Source organism: Arachis ipaensis, chromosome B3 (assembly GCF_059453495.1).
Source record: "Arachis ipaensis isolate K30076 ecotype BB chromosome B3, ASM5945349v1, whole genome shotgun sequence".
Lineage (NCBI taxonomy): Eukaryota > Viridiplantae > Streptophyta > Magnoliopsida > Fabales > Fabaceae > Arachis > Arachis ipaensis.
Genome location: NC_142438.1, coordinates 43744357 through 43763815, shown reverse-complemented (window position 1 = coordinate 43763815; position 19459 = coordinate 43744357). Strand labels below are relative to the sequence as shown.

Here is a 19459-nt window from a genome sequence, read left to right as displayed (position 1 = left end):
AAACACAGAAATCATGTAACTTAACCTACACAGATCACTAAAACAGAATGAAAAAGCAATAAAAAATAAAGAGAAGAAAGACAGGGAAGCAGGGAAAGGGAATTGAACCTGCGCTGATGAGAGGGAAGGACGAAGAAATTGGGCGACGCGGAGGAGCGGCGGTCGCATCGGCACAAAAGTTCGCCGCCCTTGGTTCCTCGCCGGACTGGAAGATGCGAAGCAGGGGCTGTTCGCGCTGAGACAGAGTGACTACGCCCAAAGGAGGGAAGAAATAGGAGTTAAGACCTATTTTGGTCCCTGAAATTGGCGAGTTGCACTGATTTGGTCCATGACTTTCTAATTGCAACACTTTGGTCCTCCAGATTCAAAAAAGTGCACCAATGTAGTCCCTCTTCAACGCCGTTAGTGAGATAGCTCAAGTCTTACCATGTTGGACATATTAAAACGACGTTGTACACGTTTTGACGCTAAAAGAGCACTAAATAATGTCATTTCAGGGTTTGAACAATATCAAAAGGGAGGGATATAATGTTTTAGTATTGTTCAAACCCTCAAACCACGTCATTTAGTGTCTTCTTTAGTGCCAAAATGCATACCACGTCGTTTTAATATATCTAGCGTAACAAGACTTGAGCTACGCCACTAACGGTGTTGAATTCCAGCGACGGAAGATACACGAGGGACTATATTGGTGTACTTTTTTGAATCTAGAGGATTAAATTGTAGCAATTGAAAAGTCAGGGACCAAATCAGTACAACTTGCCAATCTCAGGGACCAAAATAGGGTTTAACTCAAGAAATAGGGAAATGGAGAAGAAAATGGAAGAATGATTGGGCGATGCTGGTCGCCGGTGGTGTTTTGGGCGGACGGATGCGGTTGGGCGGATTGATTGGTGGCGTTGGGTTCAGTACGTGGTTCACGTCTCTCTCTCTGCTAGGACATGCATAAGGGTGGTGAGGAAGAAGATGGAATGGCGCAAAGTGACTCTAACGTTTCTCTCTCTCTCTCTCTCTCTCTCTCTTCTATATCCACCTGGAAGGTTCTTAAAAAAATTCAAATTAAAAATCAAAAGTCAGGTAAGCAGTTAACGTGTCATGTTGGCTTTTAACTTAACGGAGCTAACATTTTAATGACGTTCGGGTACTATCGACAGACGGATCCAGCCTTTCATGGATACAAAGTCACTTTTCTTCTTCCATGGATACTTTTGTCAGCGTTCGTAAAGTTCATGGGTACAAATGGTAGTTTTTCCTTATATATTTTAGACTTTAGAGTACATAATAGTGTGCAGGATATTGTGCTTGAGTAGTTTAGTTTGTGTCTTTATTTATATTTGTGCTTGTTTCTTTTTATTTCTCTAATTTGTAATAAGTTCCATTCTTAATTTTTTATTGTGTCAAGTTTTATTTTTTTTAAAAAAATATATTTTGTATATTTTAATTTTTAATACATATTTAATTAAAAATAAATATATTATATCATTATATTAAATATGGGAATAATTTATTATATAAACAAAAAATTAATACAACAACAATAATAAAGTCTTGTTCCACCTATATAGATCAAACGATATCATTGAGTTCTATCATGTATCATGTTTACAGAGAAACCGTTTACATATAAATCTCGTTTGACCATTTCATGGATGGTCTTCTTAGGTCTTTCTCTGCCTTTCATTCCTTGTCCATCTTCCATTTCATCCACCCTTCTGACTAGGTGAGCGTCAGTCTTCTTCTCACATGTCCAAAAATAAAAATGGTTAGTGGCTAGAATCTAAATTTTATAATGTTATCCTTAGTATATAAATGGGTCTACAAATAACAGACTTTGATAAAAAGTTACCATAAATAATTAAGAGTGATAATGTTATCTTAATTTAGTTACTAATTAGATAATATTAAGGTTCTGAAAATTAAATCAGTCATTGAATCACTCTAATTACTAATTTATCAGTTTAGAAGTTTAACTGGAATAATCAAATTATATTAAAATGATATATAAAATTATAAAAAACTACACAAAAATTTTAAAATTACATTAATTAAAATAAAAACCAAATAAAATTTTTTAATCCTATGTAAATATAATATAATAGTTAAGCAAAAAAGAAAGAAAGAAGAATGGATACTGATTAACTGATTATTTTGACAGCAAAAATTTTTGCTTCTCAGTGTGGTCGGAGCAAACAATAGGAAAAGCATGTCAGAAGATACACTAAACAAATATCATACAGAAAGTCAAAAACACAAGAATAAGATTTTATTAATCAAATGATTTACATATTGACCTGTATATTCTATAGGGGCACTCTTTACAAAATGATTTTACCTCCTTAAGAAGTTGAGGTGTCCAATGCAGTATGCAAATAGAAGGGCAAATATAACAGGGAATACAATGAGAAGTAGACAAATTACACCTAACAAATCATGGTGAAAATCATAGTAATCTCTTAAAAATTCAGCAATTGTTTTGGTTTCTGCATCTTTAAATTTTGTTACTGATATCACTTTGTTTATATCTCCATATTGAAAAGTAAGCAACCCATTCAATGCTAAATAGTAGGATGCTGCAAAAATCGAGACACACGATTAATAGAATAATCTGAGTCATTTCTCTGGTTGTAGCTAAATATTGTAAAGTTCTTACCATGAACCTATATAGTTTTGGATTATCAAAGAGATCAGAATCATTGACAAATGATTTGAGGTTGGAAAGCATTAGGCTTGGCACTGGATTGGCATTTATCATGCCAGTTTTTATTAATAACTCTAGCATATTTTTCTTGAGATTACATGATGTTGCCGTCATTCTGATAAGTGACTTCAAGACAAAGGAAGAAGTTGAATCTTCTCAGGTCTTTCAATGGAAAAATAGTATTTAATTTGGCTATTAAAACTTCAATTTCTTGAGCATTATTACTTGTGACAACAATATCATCTACATAAATGAGCATATAAGTAATATAGGTTGAGGTTTGTCTAATAAAAAGAGAAGTATCAAAAATAATGCTATTGAATCCAAAGTGTTACAAAGTATATTTTGAAGTCGAGAACCATGCTCTTGGTTCCATTTTAAAGGCCATAAAGAATATTTAGTCTGCATTCTAGATTTCTAGTTGAGAGTTCATAGCCCTAAGGCTGTGTCATATAGAACTGTTTAGTGAGAATGCCATTTAAAAAGGCATTATTGAAGTCAAACTATCTCGTAACTCATCCTTGAGATAGAGCAATGCTTCGGGCTGTATATGGTTTGGTTAATCCAAAAACCAAATCTATTTTTGGGTTAGCCAAAAATATAATTTGGTTAATTAATCAAATTGGTTTTATATGATAAAACTGGTTATTAACTGGTTAGATAATTCAAAAACCGATTTTTAACTGGTTATAAAAAAATTGATTTTAAAAAATAACTGATTTTTTTAAAAAACCGGTTTTTATATAAAAAAAATTGGATTTTTCAAAAATTAAAATTAAAAATTGGTTTTTAACCGATTAAAAATCAATTTTAACCGGTTAAAAACCGGTTTTTATAAAAAAATCGGTTAACAAATTTGATTACAAGAGTTGTATAAAATTTGATTTTGGTTTTGGTTAACCGGTTAAAAATCAGTTTTTAAAATTTAGTTTTGGTTAACCACTTTTTAATAATATGGATATGATTTTTAAAATTGTTTTATTAAATTGGTTAACCAAAATGTGGTTATAATTTTTTAATCGGTTAACCACAATTTAGTTATTTTATGTACACCCCTAGCAATGCTGAGGACAATTCGATGTGGATGGTCTGATCACAAGGGAAAATTTTGTTCATAATCGGTCCCTTCAACTTGGAGAAAGTCTTTGGCAACAAGCTTGCCTTTATATCTCATAATATCACCTTGTTGTTTCTTTTAATAGAAAAGACCCATTTATTGCCAATGATAGGGGCACTAAGGGGTGGTTCAACTAATGTCCATGTTCCACATTGCCTCGGTGCTTCGTACTTAGCATTCGTAGCAGCCTTTCAATGATCACACTACAAAACTTGCGTCACATTATTTGGCAAGTTTTGTGTTAAATCATGAGGAGTAGTAACACTATATAGAGTAGTTTTCCTTACACCAGATTGACTTTGTTACTATTGGATGTTGGTTGCTAGTATTATCAATAATAGGTGGAAAACAAACCTCAATTCCATTGATTGGGATGATGTTGGTGTTGTGCAAAGATATTTTTGATGATGAATCAATTTGAGTGCGTGGTGTTGTGTTAACATTGTCCTCTGCAATGTGTAGATGTTCTTTGCTATGAGTCAAGGATGGAGATTGAGTATGTGTAAATGTAAGAGTAAGAGTGTACATCATTGTAGTATTAGGAATGGAACTAATAGACATCAGAGGAAAAGAAAGGTAAGTAGTCACAGAATTTTGATTGCCAATAGTAGATGTAAGAGAAGTAGTATTATGTGAGAATAATTCAGCATATAAATGGCTTGTTTAGGTGAGCTTCTAAAAAAAATATCTTTTTTTAATTATCTTTTTTTAAAAGATTTTATGGAAAAGTAAAAGTAATTTTATGTTTGGGTATTTCATATAAAAAGATCTTTTTATCTATCAATTATGTTTGGATATAACAATATAAAAGTACTTTTTGTTTATTTATCACATGAAAAATATCTTTTTTTTAAAGAAAAAATATCTTTTAAAAAAAGATGTAAATTACAGCTTCTCAAAAAAGATGTTTTTCTGATTTTTCTAATACTTTTACTTTTACTATTCGAAATTTGCCAAACACGCTAAAAAATAAAAAAAAAAAGATCTTTTTTCATTGAAAAAATATCTTTTTTTATTAAAATAATGGCATCCAAACAAGTACAAAAAACGGTTCAAAAATGCTATTTGTACACCAAAATCAGCCACTAAAATTAGTCACTAATGTATTTATGTATAAATACATGTGTGGTTTAATTTATTTTCAATGTATATTTATATTCTAATATGTATTTTATACTGATGGCTGACTTTGATGGATAATTTTAGTGTACACAGAGTATAACCCAAAACTGTTTTTATCAAATTGCACATTTTTTATAGGTATATTTTGCCTGATTTAGTCATACATTTAAAACCATAATGATTATTGTCATATCTTAGAAAAATGAAATTTTCATATCTAAATTGTAATTTATGTTTATTATATGGTCTTAGAAAAGGGAAGTAAGCAGAACCAAAAATTCTAGGCAATGTATATTTGGTTTTCTATTGTACAACTTTTAAAAGGGTGATAAATGATTAAGAATGCAAGTAGGTAACCTACTTAATAAGTAGACAATACTTGAGAAGGACTCCTCCCAAAATGTCATAGGTAAAGTAGTGGTAAATGATAGATGTTCTAAATAAAATTTTTAGAAAGGTTAACTACCAAAAATGCACTCGAATAATTTTATTATTGACAAAAATGCACTCGAATTTTGTTATCAATAAAATGCTCTCAAATAATTTAAAAATGCCTAATATTAAATATGTATTCTAAAAAAAATGCTTTAGAGATTCAATTTTGATGCGATTTAGATAAATAAGATATTTTTATCCTTAAAATTTGATAAATTTTCGCTTAGTATATATTTTTTTCAATAGCCAATAATACTTTTAAAAAATAAAATAAAAATATAGAGATTAAATTTTTATCTTGTTTTTTGTGTGTATTTTTTAAACTATTATCTAAATATTTCTATAAAATTTTGGATTAAATGCATAAATAGTTTGTCAAATACAAAAGTCGTTTGCCACTTACAAAAAGATAATATTCTTTTTGGACATTTTTGTTGCATTTTAAAATTATTTAAGAATATTTTTTCGATAATAAAATTCGGGTGCATTTTTGTTAGGGACAAAATTATTTAGATGTATTTTTAGTAGTTTACTCTTTTTAGAAATTGGTGCATATATGATGTGAATTAGTTAAAGATGCATAGATGTGTGTGAAAAGTGAAGTATGGATAAAACATTATGGGTAATTAGATTTATACATTAGGATTAAAAAAGTTATTGTAGGTTAGATAGAGATTTAGGCTAATCAAAGTTTAAATTCTTAATCCACCTAACTAAATACATCCTCGCCTTTTGCTTAGATTCTCTTGTGATTTTTCTTTATCTTGTCATTTAGTTTATAACCTCTTGTTGGATTTATGTTTTTTTATTAATGAATTTGATATTTTATGTTATTCTTACTTATTTGAGATGTTATTGTCGTGTTCTTGAATTAGATAGTTGTAGTTTTTATCAATTGTTGTAATTTATGATGTTTTATCCTTATACACTCTAAGTATTTAACAAAATGCTTGAACTAGTTATAAAATATATTTTTTTATTCTTGGATTGAATTGAAAACTATGATGATCTTAAGTTACTAATGTCTAAATTGATTAATAATTTAGAACTATTAATTAACCTTGTTTTTGTTAACACTAACTTTTTACTAAATTCAATTAGTAAGTTAGTCAACATTTATGAATTAGGTTAATTAAGCTTAATCAACATTCTTTAATTTGTAGAGATTAACGAATTAGGTTTACTCTTTATAATTATTATGTTGTAATTAGTGATAATGATAGTGATTTTTTAATCTGTAACCATTGTCAAGATCTTTTAGAACTTGAGAAAGCGAGTTGACTCAAAAGTAGCGCAAAACATGTCGGAGAAAAAGAACCACACAAGCATGTATCCTGGTTCGGTTTCCAAATGCAATGAAACCTATATCCAATCTTCACCACAACCATAATGAAATTTCAACGATAATCAAACTGATTACATGCACCAATACCAATGAATTACAACCTAATTCATCTAGTATCACCCACGAAATTTCTAACCTAAACCTAGTATCCACCAAGTGCTATCCCAACTTGACTAAGGAAGACTATAATATGGTTCAACAGTCATCAAGTGTTATCCCAACTTGGCTAAGAAGAATTAATTCTAATTCAACAAAAACTAAATCCACATAAAATCATTTTAGCTTTTTCAATTTATTTCTTATGCCTCTTTTTACTAATGGCTTTTTCATTTTCTCACTTTAGCCTTTTTCTCAATTACAGAAAGATAGACATAAAAAAATCATAACAAAAAAAAATCTCAAACAAAGCTCAAAGAAAAAGGAAACAACACTACACAAAAATTCATATTCTCTCTTTCCGGTATGCATAGTTGCAATCAACTCTAAGCAAGAGAAAACCTGAATTGAAGTTATGCTGCCGTTGTTCAAGTTGTGCTGCAATCAACCTTAAGTAAGAGAAACCTGAATTCAAGTTGTGTTATAGTTATTCAAGTAGTAGTAATAATAGTACATTAGTTTCAAAAGAAGGAACCAACACTAAAAATTGAATTCAAGTTGTGTTGCAATACACTCTAAACAAGAGGAAACCTAAATTCAAGTTCTAAGTTGTGCTGTTGTTCAAGGAGTGGTAGTAATAGTACCTTGTTTAAAATATTTTTTATTATATATGCCAAATTAATGTTGTTTAGGCATCAATTTATTTGGTTTTGGTTAACTTTAGTTATCTCCAAACTCAATTCGCTAACAACCGTATTTAATGATTTTAATCACAATTTGTCCATCCGGCGATAACAATTGTACGCTATTTATATTCTGATGCCTTTTTATGGTGTTTGTCGGTAGAATTATTGTAGTTGTTTGATGCGTATAATTTTTGCGTCTCTCAAAAATATGTTTGATGACGGATTGATATTTAAGATTTTAAGTATCAAAAATACAAATGTAAGGCATATGCATATTCTTTTACTAACGAAAATTCAATAAAACATGTATAGTATTAAATGACTGAATTAATAATTAATTTTTTATCTGTTTACCATCTTTTTAAGGGGTATATATACAGTCAAGGACGGATCCATGCTTATGAATGAGGGGGCACTTGCCCCAGTGTCATTTGATTTTTTAAAATCAAATATATATATATATATATATATATATATACAGGGACGGACCCATGCTTATGAATGAGGGGGCACTTGCCCCAGTGTCATTTGATTTTTTAAAATCAAATATATATATATATATAATATGCCCTCATTTAAAATTTTAAATGATCCACTATAAATAAATTAAGTCTAATTATTAAAAGTTTAAATCTATTTTTATTTTTTTATGATTTTGATTATTAGTTAACCTAATTAAATTTAGTCTTCTTCTGTTTTTAAATCCCAGCCGTCACTCATTTATTCTCTTAAACCCTTTTCTTAGTTTCAGATTTTCAACTTTCTTTTTCTATTCTTTGTCTAGTGGTCATCTTTTTTCATCAAAAGGTAAATTTTAAATTCTCTATTTTATTTTATATAACTCTCTATGACTCTATGTATCTTTCAATTTTATTGTTTCTCTTTTTGATATTTTTAATTGCAAATTTTAATTCAAACAATTATAGTTTAGGTATTAATCTATTTTTTTATTCTCTTCATGAATTTATATATTTTATTTTATTCTCAATTTATTCATCCTAATTACTTGTTTTATATCTTTTGTTCTATTATATGTACCTATGTTGCATATAAAATTTTAAAATAAATTGATTAATTTACTAATTTAGAATATATATATTTTTTAAATATATTAATAAAAAAATATTTAAATTACAATACATAATTAAATAGATGCATAAAAATTTTTATCTAACATTATATTAAAATTAAATTAAAAAATATATAATAAATTTAATTATTTTAAAAAGAAAGAAAGAAAAAAATTGTAAATTATGTTTTTATTATTTTATATAAACATACTTTTTATATACAAATTTAATTTTTCTATTATTTATATATAATTCTAGTTTCAAATTATAAATACTAGTGTACCATTAGTTGTTAATGTGCTAATTGATTCAGTTTTTTATTATTAAATGTGTATAAAAAATTAGTTAGGATAACAAATTTTCTATAATTTAATTAAAATATTTTAAGTTCAAGTTTTAGAAATAAAAAAATATTTTTTATAAATTATATATAATGAATAGTATATTAAAAATAAAAGTGTTCACTAATTTTTTTAAATTTTTATATCTCCATATATAATTAATAATGTTTAACAAATTTTATTTTAGTGTATATATTTTTGCCCCCACTCCTAAAATTTTCTGGGTCCGTCACTGTATACAGTTAAATGAATACAATAAGCCATACTGATTAAATTGTGATCAAACACACGAATGGAGTTTCCTCTACATAACTTGACTCCTTTAATTTAACCAATAACCACATTGTTATAGATAAATGAAATATGAACAGCTAGGCCAATGAGTTATAACTTAAATGGCATAGTCTTTCGGCAAAGAATTTTATGGTCCCAGAACGTTTGGACCATTAAATGGTCCCATAACAAAACATGTTTTTTAAACTTTTTTAATAACTGATAAATAGTCCATATATTTTATTTAATCATAAAAACTATTTTTTATTTCATAAATTATTATTTTATTATTAATCTATTATATTTATTAACAATAAAAAACGAAAACAATAATGAATTAGATCTTTCATTGATCGTAATAAACATTTTGGCTATTCCAATCGATTAAAATATTATATTTGATGCGTGACATTCGTCCAGGACTGTGAAATCGTGTTTTTTTGAAAATCAATCAATTGGATTATCAAAACAATCGATTGAATTTCAGGTTTCCCATAACTCAATCGATTGGACTACAGGTTGTTATTACAAAACAATCGATTGAAAATTGTAAGGCAGCATAGTTTTCACAAAAATCAATCGATTGGTCATATTACCCAATCGATTGAACAATGCCTAAAATGTGGGTTTTTAATAATTCAATCGATTGCTTATACTACCCAATCGATTGAATGCTTCAAATTGAAAGAATAAACATATCAAGCATAGTGCATCTGCGCTGCTGAGAAGTTTCGAGGGATAGAAGTCCGTCTGCATGCACCAAATCGTAGGTTCTAGGGTACGTTGGAAAAGCCTCACCTAGGAGCAACAAAAGATCATACATATAAGAAAATAGTAACACTTATTCACAAAATCATAATAGTAGTTGATAATTTAATATATACTTGCACCCAGCCTACCACCAATAATAATTAAGTAGAATTTCTGAATATAACAACTTCTATTAACATGTATTTTTTTAATCAATGTCGTCGATCTCAATTATGTAAGTCTTTAAGAATACTTTAACCTTAGTGTGAATGTTATGGTGACCACGAAAAGAAAAAGGGAAAATTGAATAGGCATGTATATCCTCAATTCTTTCCATTAATAGTGGATTATCAATCAATTCTTTCAATTTGAAGCATTCAATCGATTGGATAGTATAAGCAATCGATTGGATAGTATAAGCAATCGATTGAATTATTAAAAATCCACATTTTAGTCATCGTTTAATTGATTGGGTAATATGACCAATCGATTGATTTTTGTGAAAATCATGCTGCCTTGTAATTTTCAATCGATTATTTTGTGATAAGAACTTGTAGTCCAATCGATTGAATTATTGAAAATTTGAAATTCAATCGATTGTTTTGATAATCCAATCGATTGATTTTTAAAGAAACACGATTTCACAGTCCTGAACGAACGTCACGGATCAAATATAATCTTTTAATCGATTGGAATAGCAAAAAAGTTTATTACGATCAATGGAAGATCTAATTCGTTATTGTTTTTATTTTTGATTGTTAATAAACATAATAAATTAATGATAAAATAATAATTTATAAAATAAAAAATAATTTTTATGATAAATAAAATATATGGAATTAATTTGTAATTAAAATTAGATAAGGACTATTTATTAGTTATTAAAAAACTTAAAAACATGTTTTGTTATGAGACCATTTAATGATCCAAACGTTCTGGAACCATCGAATCCGGTGCATAATCTTCTCATACTCAATTAAGAAGTTGCGAATTCGAGTCTCCTATCTTTGGTAAAAAAAAAATTATGAATGACTATTATAATTGTTGTTGACAAAAATTAAAAGTATAAGTAGGTGGTTTTGGTTTCAATAAACCCAATTAATGACGTGTCCTTCTGTCTACAATTAGCAGTACCAAAATTGAACGGATGTGATTTTTGGAGTCAAAAAAGAAAAGGACAATGTCATTCGGTTAACAATTTTAAATTTTGTATTTTTTAAAATTTAAATTTAAATAATAATTGATTAATGATCATTTGAAAAATTAAAATTATTAATTAATAATAAATTAGCTAATAATTGACTGGTTGGATGTTAGTTACTTAGCGAAATTCGAATCCAAATGTTAATACACTTTGATAATAAAGCTTGTTGTTCCCCTAATCCCATCCAACGTACACTTTACACATCTAACTACTTGGACCCTTCTTCCACACACTAACACTATATCAAACTATATTAACCTTGTTTTTAGTAGGAGATATTAACTCATGAGGTACGATTTTATTTAGTTAAAGACCAAATGATTTTTAGTACAAATTTAGAACTATTAATTAACCTTGTTTTTAGTAACATTAACTTTTTACTAAATTCAATTAATAAGTTGGTTAACATTTATGAATTAGATTAATTAAGCTTTATTGATTTTCCACAATTTGTAGAGATTGACGAATTAGGTTCACTCTTTGTAATTATTATGTTTTGGTTAGTGATAAGAGTAGTGATTTTTAACCTGTAACCCTTGCCAAGATCTTTTAGAACTTGAGAAGGGGGTTGACTCAAAAGCAGAACAAAACATAACAGAAAAAGAGAATCACACAAGCATATATCCTGGTTCGGTTTCCAAGTGCAATGAAACCTACATCCAGTCTCCACCATAACCATGGTGGAATTTTCACTATAATCAAACTGATTATATGCACCAATACCATTGAATTACAACCTAATTCATCTAGTATCACCCACCAAATTTCTAACCTACACCTAGTATCTACCAAGTGCTATCCCAACTTAACTAAGGAAAACTCCAATCTAGTTCAACGGCCACCAAGTGTTATCCCAACTTGGCTAAGGAGAACTAAACCTAGTTCAACAAAAACCAAATACACAAAAAATTACTTTGGCTTTTTCAATTTATCTCTTTTGCCTCTTTTCACTAATGGCTTTTTCATTTTCTCACTTTACCATGATTAGCCATTTCCTCAATTACAAAAAATAGACATCAGAAAACCATAACAAAGAAATCTCAAACGAAGCTCAAAGAAGGAAACAACACTGCACGGAAATTCTCATTCTCTCTTTCTAGTATGCTAGTTGCAGTCAACTCTAAGCAAGAGAAAACCTGAATTCAAGTTATGCTGCAGTTGTTCAAGTTGTGCTGCAATCAACCCTAAGCAAGAAAAAACTTGAATTCAAGTTGTGTTGTAGTTGTTCAAGTAGTAGTAATAATAGTAAATTGTTTCAAAAGAAGGAACCAACACTAAAATCTGAATTCAAGTTGTGTTGCAATCAACTCTAAGCAAGAGGAAACCTAAATTCAAGTTGTGCTGGAGTTGTTCAGGGAGTGGTAGTAATAGTACCTTGTTTCAAAAGAATGAACCAACACTGAAACCTGAACTCAAGTTGTGTTGCAATCAACTCCAAGCAAGATGAAACCTAAATTCAAGTATGCTATAGTTGTTCAAGTTGTGTTGTGCTGCATTTAACTCTAAGCAAGAGAATCTAGTAGTAGTAGCACCTTGTTTCAAAAGATGGAACCAATACAGAAACCAAAATTCAAGTTGTCCTGCAGTCAACTCTATGCAAGAGAAAATCTAAATTCAAATTGTGCTACAGTTGTTCAGTTTGTGCTGCATTCAAATCTAAGAGAAAACCTGAATTCAAGTTGTTCTGCTGCAATCAACTCTAAGCAAGAGAAAACCTAAATTTAAGTTGTGCTACAGTTGTTCAGGTTGTGTTGTTGTCAACTCTAAGCAAGAGGATCTAGTAGTAGTAGAGTAGCAGTTGTGCTATTGTCAACTCTAAGAAAGAGGAATAGTTGTGTTATTGTCAACTCTAAGCAAGAGAAAACTTAAATTCAAGCTGTGCTACAAGTAGTAGGTTCAAGTTTGCTACAAGTAGTAGTCTCAAGTTGTGTACTAGTAGTAGTTGTGTTGTTGTCAACTCTAAGCAAAAGAAATTTTAAATTCAAGTTGTGCTACAAGTAGTAGTAGTAGTTGAATTGTTGTCAACTCTAAGCAAGAGGAAACCTAAATTCAAGTTGTGCTACAAGTAGTAGTTTCAAGTTGTGCTACAAAGAGTAGTAGTAGTAGTGTTGCAACTCTAAGCAAGAGAAAACATAAATTCAAGTTGTGCTACAAGTAGTAGTAGTTGTGTTATTGTCAACTCTAAGCAAGAGGAAACCTAAATTCATGTTGTGCTACAAGTAGCAGTTTCAAGTTGGGCTACAAGTAGTAGTCTCAAGTTAAGTATTAGTAGTAGTTGTGTTGTTGTCAACTCTAAGCAAGAGAAAATCGAAATTCAAGTTGTGCTACATGTAGTAGTAGTTGTTGTATTGTTGTCAACTCTAAGCAAGACAAAGTAGTAATAGTAGTAGCAGTTGTGTTGTGGTCAACTCTAAGCAAGAGGAAACCTAAATTCTAGTTGAGCTACAAGTAGTAGTAGTAGTAGTAGTTGAATTGTTGTCAACTCTAAGCAAGAGGAAACCTAAATTCAAGTTGTGCTACAAGAAGTAGTTTCAGGTTGTGCTACAAATAGTAGTAGTAGTAGTAGTAGTAGTAGTAGTAGTAGTAGTAGTGTTGCAACTCTAAGTAAGAGAAAACCTAAATTCAAGTTGTGCTACAAATATTAGTTTCAGGTTGTGCTACAAATAGTAGTAGTAGTAGTGTTGCAACTCTAAGCAAGAGAAAACCTAAATTCAAGATGTGCTACAAGTAGTAGTAGTTGTTGTCAACTATAAGCAAGACGAAGTAGTAGTTCTAATAATAGTAGTGTTATTGTCAACTCTAAGCAAGAGGAAACCTAAATTCAAGTTGTGTTACAAGTAGTAGTTTCAAGTTGTGCTACAAGTAGTAGTCTCAAGTTGAGTATTAGTAGTAGTTGTGTTGTTGTCAACTCTAAGTAAGAGAAAACCTAAATTCAAATTGTGCTACAAGTAGTAGTAGTAGTAGTAGTAGTTGTGTTGTTGTCAACTCTAAGCAAGACAAAGTAGTAATAGTAGTAGTTATGTTGTTGTCAACTCTAAGCAAGAGGAAACCTAAATTCAAGTTGTGCTACAAGTAGTAGTCCCAAGTTGTGTAGTAGAGAAAACCTAAATTCAAGTTGTGCTACAAGTAGTAGTAGTAGTTGTGTTGTTGTCAACTCTAAACAAGAAGAAACATAAACTAGTTGTGCTACAAGTAGTAGTCTCAAGTTTTGTAGTAGTGAAAACCTAAATTCAAGTTGTGCTACAAGTAGTAGTAGTAGTAGTTGTGTTGTCAACTCTAAACAAGAGGAAACCTAAATTCAAGTTGTGCTACAAGTAGTAGTTTCAAGTTGTGCTACAAGTAGTAGTAGTAGTAGTAGTTGTGTTGTCAACTCTAAACAAGAGGAAACCTAAATTCAAGTTGTGCTACAAGTAGTAGTTTCAAGTTGTGCTACAAGTAATAGTAGTATTAATAGCAATGTTGTTGTCAACTTTAAACAAGAAGAAACCTAAATTCAAGTTGAGTTGTGCTACAAGTAGTAGTAGTAGTAATAGTTGTGTTGTTGTCAACTCTAAACAAGAAGAAACCTATATTCAAGTTGTGCTACAAGTAGTAGTAGTAGTAGTAGTTGTGTTGTTGTCAACTTTAAACAAGAGGAAACCTAAATTCAAATTGTGCTACAAGTAGTAGTAGTAGTAGTAGTAGTAGTGTTAGTAGTAGTGTTGCAACTCTAAGCAAGAGAAAACCTAAATTCAAGTTGTGCTACAAGTAGTAGTAGTAGTACTAGTAGTAGTAGTTGTGTTGTTGTCAACTATAAGAAAGACGAAGTAGTAGTTGTGTTATTGTCAACTCTAAGGAAGAGGAAACCTAAATTCAAGCTGTGCTCCAAGTTGTAGTTTCAAGTGGTACTACAAGTAGTAGTCTCAAGTTGTGTAGTAGTAGTAGTGATAGTAGTGTTTTTGTCAACTCTAAACAAGAAGAAACCTAAATTCAACTCTAAGGAAGAGGAAACCTAAATTCAAGTTGTAGTAGTGGTTGTGGTGTTGTCAACTCTAAGCAAGAGGAAATCTAAATTGAAGTAGTGTTACAAGTAGTAGTTTCATTGTCAACTTGTCAACTCTAAGCAAGAGGAAACCTAAATTCAAATTGTGCTACAAGTGTAGTTTCAAGTTGTGCTACAAGTAGTAGTAGTAGTAGTAGTAGTAGTAGTGTTGCAACTCTAAGCAAGAGAAAACCTAAATTCATGTTATGCTGCAGTCAATTCTAAACAAGAGTGATACGTGCTCAAGAGTATCAAAGAGAAACTAGTAGTAGTAGTAGACAACATAAATGAAATCAGAACTGATCAAAGTGAAGGTATCGCAATGGAGAAAAAATTCAAACTAACCTTGAATGCATACCTCAGACTTGATTGCTTCACTGGTAAAAAGCTTGGCCAATGATTGCTTCAACAAGAGACACTCAACTTGGTTACTACTTAGACAATTTTTACGTTGAGTCTTCTAGATCTTTTCACCACCACAATGATTTGATAACCAATGTGTCATTTATGGAGCAGCAAAAACACAACATTCATGATAAGAAAATAAAGATTCAAATATTAAACAAATGCGAGTCCCTCTTCAATTTTGTAAAGAAAAGGATTCAGGATTAAGACAAGAACAATTAAATAATGGTAACTACCTTCCGTAGTTCAGCCAATTTTCCGTATTTAATTTTCTGTATTTAGGACCCAATCCTCCGTGCATATCCACTTGGTAACACACCATTTTGTTTTGTTTTGGATTTTCTCATGCCACAACTGCAAGAAATATGGCATCAAGGTCAACAATCTAAACAACTTTCCATTATTGTGTAGTTCGATCTAACAAAAAAGAGGAAGAAATTTTAAAGGCAAGTAATGCATCCATATCATTAAGAATGTGCAAGTATTCTATCTTTCTCCCCTCATGTAATAGATAGTGTAGACATAAAGCAAGAACAAAGTACCTCATCCTTCAAATTCAAAACCTTCAATCACCACAATGTAGGGAGCATGGTCAAGAGGGGACTGTAGTAGGCCTTGAGCCTCTAGCCAAGTAATCTTCAGCTCTACCAAAACTTAAAGTACATCAAGTCAATAGATATGCATACAGATTGAATATATTGAATCAAACAAGTTTGGTGTTTAAACTGACATATGTTTTGGATAACAGGATTAATTGTAACTGTTCAAAGCCTTCCTAAGGCTAATCTATTGGATTTGTTCCAAAGAAAATATATACGCTATTTAGTTGTAAGTAACATACTACTCACTGCAGAAACTTAGCCACAAACATAATAAAATTGGTCAAATCAAAGGTTTCTAATAGTTCGTTACAAAATTTCAGATTGGTGTTGGTTTAAAATATGTGAACATGCTAGTGGAATCAATGGAATAGGGTTCTATGCATCTGAGACTTTTGTAGCTTCTGGTAAGTGAGAACAAATAATTCAAGAATAATTCTGTTTCTTCCTATCATATTTTCATTTATGAATTTACTTATTGCAGGGCTTTCTTCAGGAAAAGTTGGTACCATAGCCTATCACACGGACAATCATTTCTCTTTTTATATTGAAAACAATAATGAATAAGCCAATCAACCGGAATATGTTATGGACAGATTGATGCAAAAATGTAGTGAAAAAGAGTGAACAGAAACCTTTGGCAATTTACGGAACATTTGGTGATTGCAAATGTTTTAAAGCGCTGCCCTAAAAACCAGCATCTTCAACAGATTTACTTCTGAATGCAAACTCAGTTTCTCAGCCACTTTCTTTCTGTACACATCTTGCAAAGGAGAAAAAAAACCCACAGAAGTTAAAGCTCCTAAACCCGAAACAAATGTAACTTCCCTAGTTTGAACAATTTCATCATATCCTCAGAAAAATGAGGGGAAAAAGAATACAAAATTAAACAAGAACCAGTGAATCTGAGGCATCCAATATTTTAGAAGGAGAAAAAGATTTCAGTTATTATGGAATTTGAAAGAAGACCACCAAAAACCTTCAAGAACATCGACAACAATGGCGTTTCTTGAATGTTAAATGACTTATCATTGAAAAGACTGACAACATGAAAATCAGCAGTGCATAATTCTTGGCCATGAAAATTGAAATAGAAGTAAAAAAGAAAAGAAAAGAAGAAGCCAAGTACATTGAAATCGCTGGTTGTGAATCTTTTTGGTGCTGGCTTTCATTAGATCAATTGCCAGTGATGCTCATAAATGTCTCAATTGCCTCCTGATTAGGCCTCGCCATTGACATCGTAATTCAAAGAAAACCCAATACAGCAGAAGAATGAATAAAAAGAAAAGAATTCGATAATGAAGAGAAAGAATGAGATTCGCTTTCGTCTGCTTTATGGAGAAAAATTGGAGCTTCAAAAAGAGGAGTAAGAAATGTTTGTATTTATATTTTTCGACTGAAATATCAAAAAAGAATTATATAAAGCGGTGGGTGGGAAGGGCAACATGAGCGAGAGAACGAGGAGAGAAGGATGGGTTCTTAGGGGTGTTTTGGTCTTTAGGTCTTTATAATGTTATTTTCAGTATATAAATGGATCTATATTCTATATTATAATATTATTTTAATTTAATTATTCATTGTATAATATCAAAATTTTGAAAGTTAAATAAGTCATTGAACTAATTTAATTATTGATTTATTAATTTAGAGGTTCAATTGAAATAATTGAATTATATTAAAATAATATATAAAAAATAATAAATAAATATACAAAAAATTTAAAAATATATAAATTAAAATAAAAAAACAAATAAAGTTTTATAATGCTATGTAAATATAATATAACAGTTACGGAAAAAATTATTAGTTTAATTATATTTATATTGTAAAATAATAAAAAAATAAACAGACAAAAAATTATTAGTATAATTGTATTTTAATTTGTTAATTTATCGTTTTCATTTTAAATGTATGTTATATATTTTAGACTTTAGAATACATAATAGTATGTAGGGTATTGTGTTTGAGTAGTTTAGTTTGTGTTATTATTTATGTTTTTGCTTGTTTCTTTTTATTTCTCTAATTTGTAATAAGTTTCATTCTTAATTTTTTATTGTGCTAAGTTTTTTTTTAAAAATATATTTTATATATTTTAATTTTTAATATATATTTAATTCAAAATAAACATATTATATCATTATATTAAATATGGGTATAATTTGTTATATAAATAAAAATAGGTATTGGCTAGAATCTAAATTTTATAGTGTTATGCTTAGAATATAAATGGGTCTATAAATAACAGATTTTGAGAAAAATTACAATAAATAATAAGAATCATAATGTTATCTTAATTTAGTTACTCATTAGATAATATTAAGGTTCTAAAAATTAATTGATCATTAAATCGTTCTAATTACTGATTTATCGATTTAGAAGGTTAACTGAAGTATATTAAAAATATAAATAAATATATGGCTGATACATAAAATTACTAATATTTACTAAGATTATGAGAACCGAACTGGTCATTAAATCAATCAAATAACTGATTTAATGGTTCAATGGTCCAACCGTAATTGAACTGTGATCGAACCGATTTCGTTAAATATAAAATAAAATTATTAAAAATACAATATACTACAATTTAATCAGCAGAAACAAAGAAAATAGAAAATAGAGTACGGACAGAGAAATACAAGTAAAGCACAACTCGAGAATATGCAACAGAGAATAAATATCAAGTGCTAAGTGCTCACCACACTGCTAAGTGCTAAGTAAGGCTATACCTCTTTCAAAAAAAAAAAAAAAAAAGAGTAAGGCTAGACAAATAAATAATAAGTAGATGAAAAGGGAGTAAGAGCCCACGGATGCTAAAATAGTAAAATGAGAGGAGGTACCTTAATGGACCTTGGAATTGATTTATTATTTATATCTCATCATTTTCAAATTTAACTGTTATTTTAGTAGTGTATAATTATTGGATTTATTAAAAATATAAACAATAAATATCTCTTAATATTATTTTATCTCTATCAATTCTTTATTCTTCTAATTTTTTCTTTTTATTTAATAATAAAGGATATAATAAATAAAAATTGAATTTTGATAAGTTGAGTTCACTAGACAGAAGTTAAGAACACTACAAAAAATATTTTATAAAAATTATTAAAAAATAAACATTTTTATATTTTCAATACATTAAATATATCAAAATATTTAAAAGATTATTATACTCTTAAAATGTGTCCTTAAAACACAAATTAGTGAAATCATAAAAATTAATCAATAAGTTTTTATAATAAAAAAGACTTTTAACTTGCAACTAAAATAAGGGTAAATGAAACAAATAATTTG

At 29.4% G+C, this 19459-nt stretch overlaps 1 protein-coding gene across 14 annotated transcripts; it reads right to left on the bottom strand.

The window, feature by feature from the left end:
* Window positions 1–1720: 1720 nt before the first annotated feature.
* On the bottom strand, window positions 1721–17549 carry LOC107630389 (uncharacterized). 14 transcript variants are annotated; one of them, XR_015907500.1, is made up of 7 exons: window positions 17292–17549; window positions 16798–16925; window positions 16106–16216; window positions 15800–15917; window positions 15504–15624; window positions 7216–7278; window positions 1721–1735 (listed from the first exon to the last, which is right to left on the bottom strand). XR_015907500.1 is itself a non-coding variant. In XM_088509412.1 (7 exons), the coding sequence occupies exons 4-7, from the start codon at window positions 15883–15885 to the stop codon at window positions 9860–9862; spliced, it is 342 nt and encodes a 113-aa protein (XP_088365538.1). In that variant the 5' UTR covers window positions 15886–15917; window positions 16106–16216; window positions 16798–16925; window positions 17292–17549; the 3' UTR covers window positions 9556–9859. The 14 variants fall into 14 exon arrangements, 1 of the variants encoding a protein (XP_088365538.1); XM_088509412.1 differs by lacking the exons at window positions 1721–1735; window positions 7216–7278 and adding exons at window positions 9556–9981; window positions 12512–12587 and having other exon boundaries at window positions 15504–15561; XR_015907504.1 differs by lacking the exons at window positions 1721–1735; window positions 7216–7278 and adding exons at window positions 12307–12321; window positions 12512–12587 and having other exon boundaries at window positions 15517–15624.
* Between the last annotated feature and the right edge of the window lie 1910 nt (window positions 17550–19459).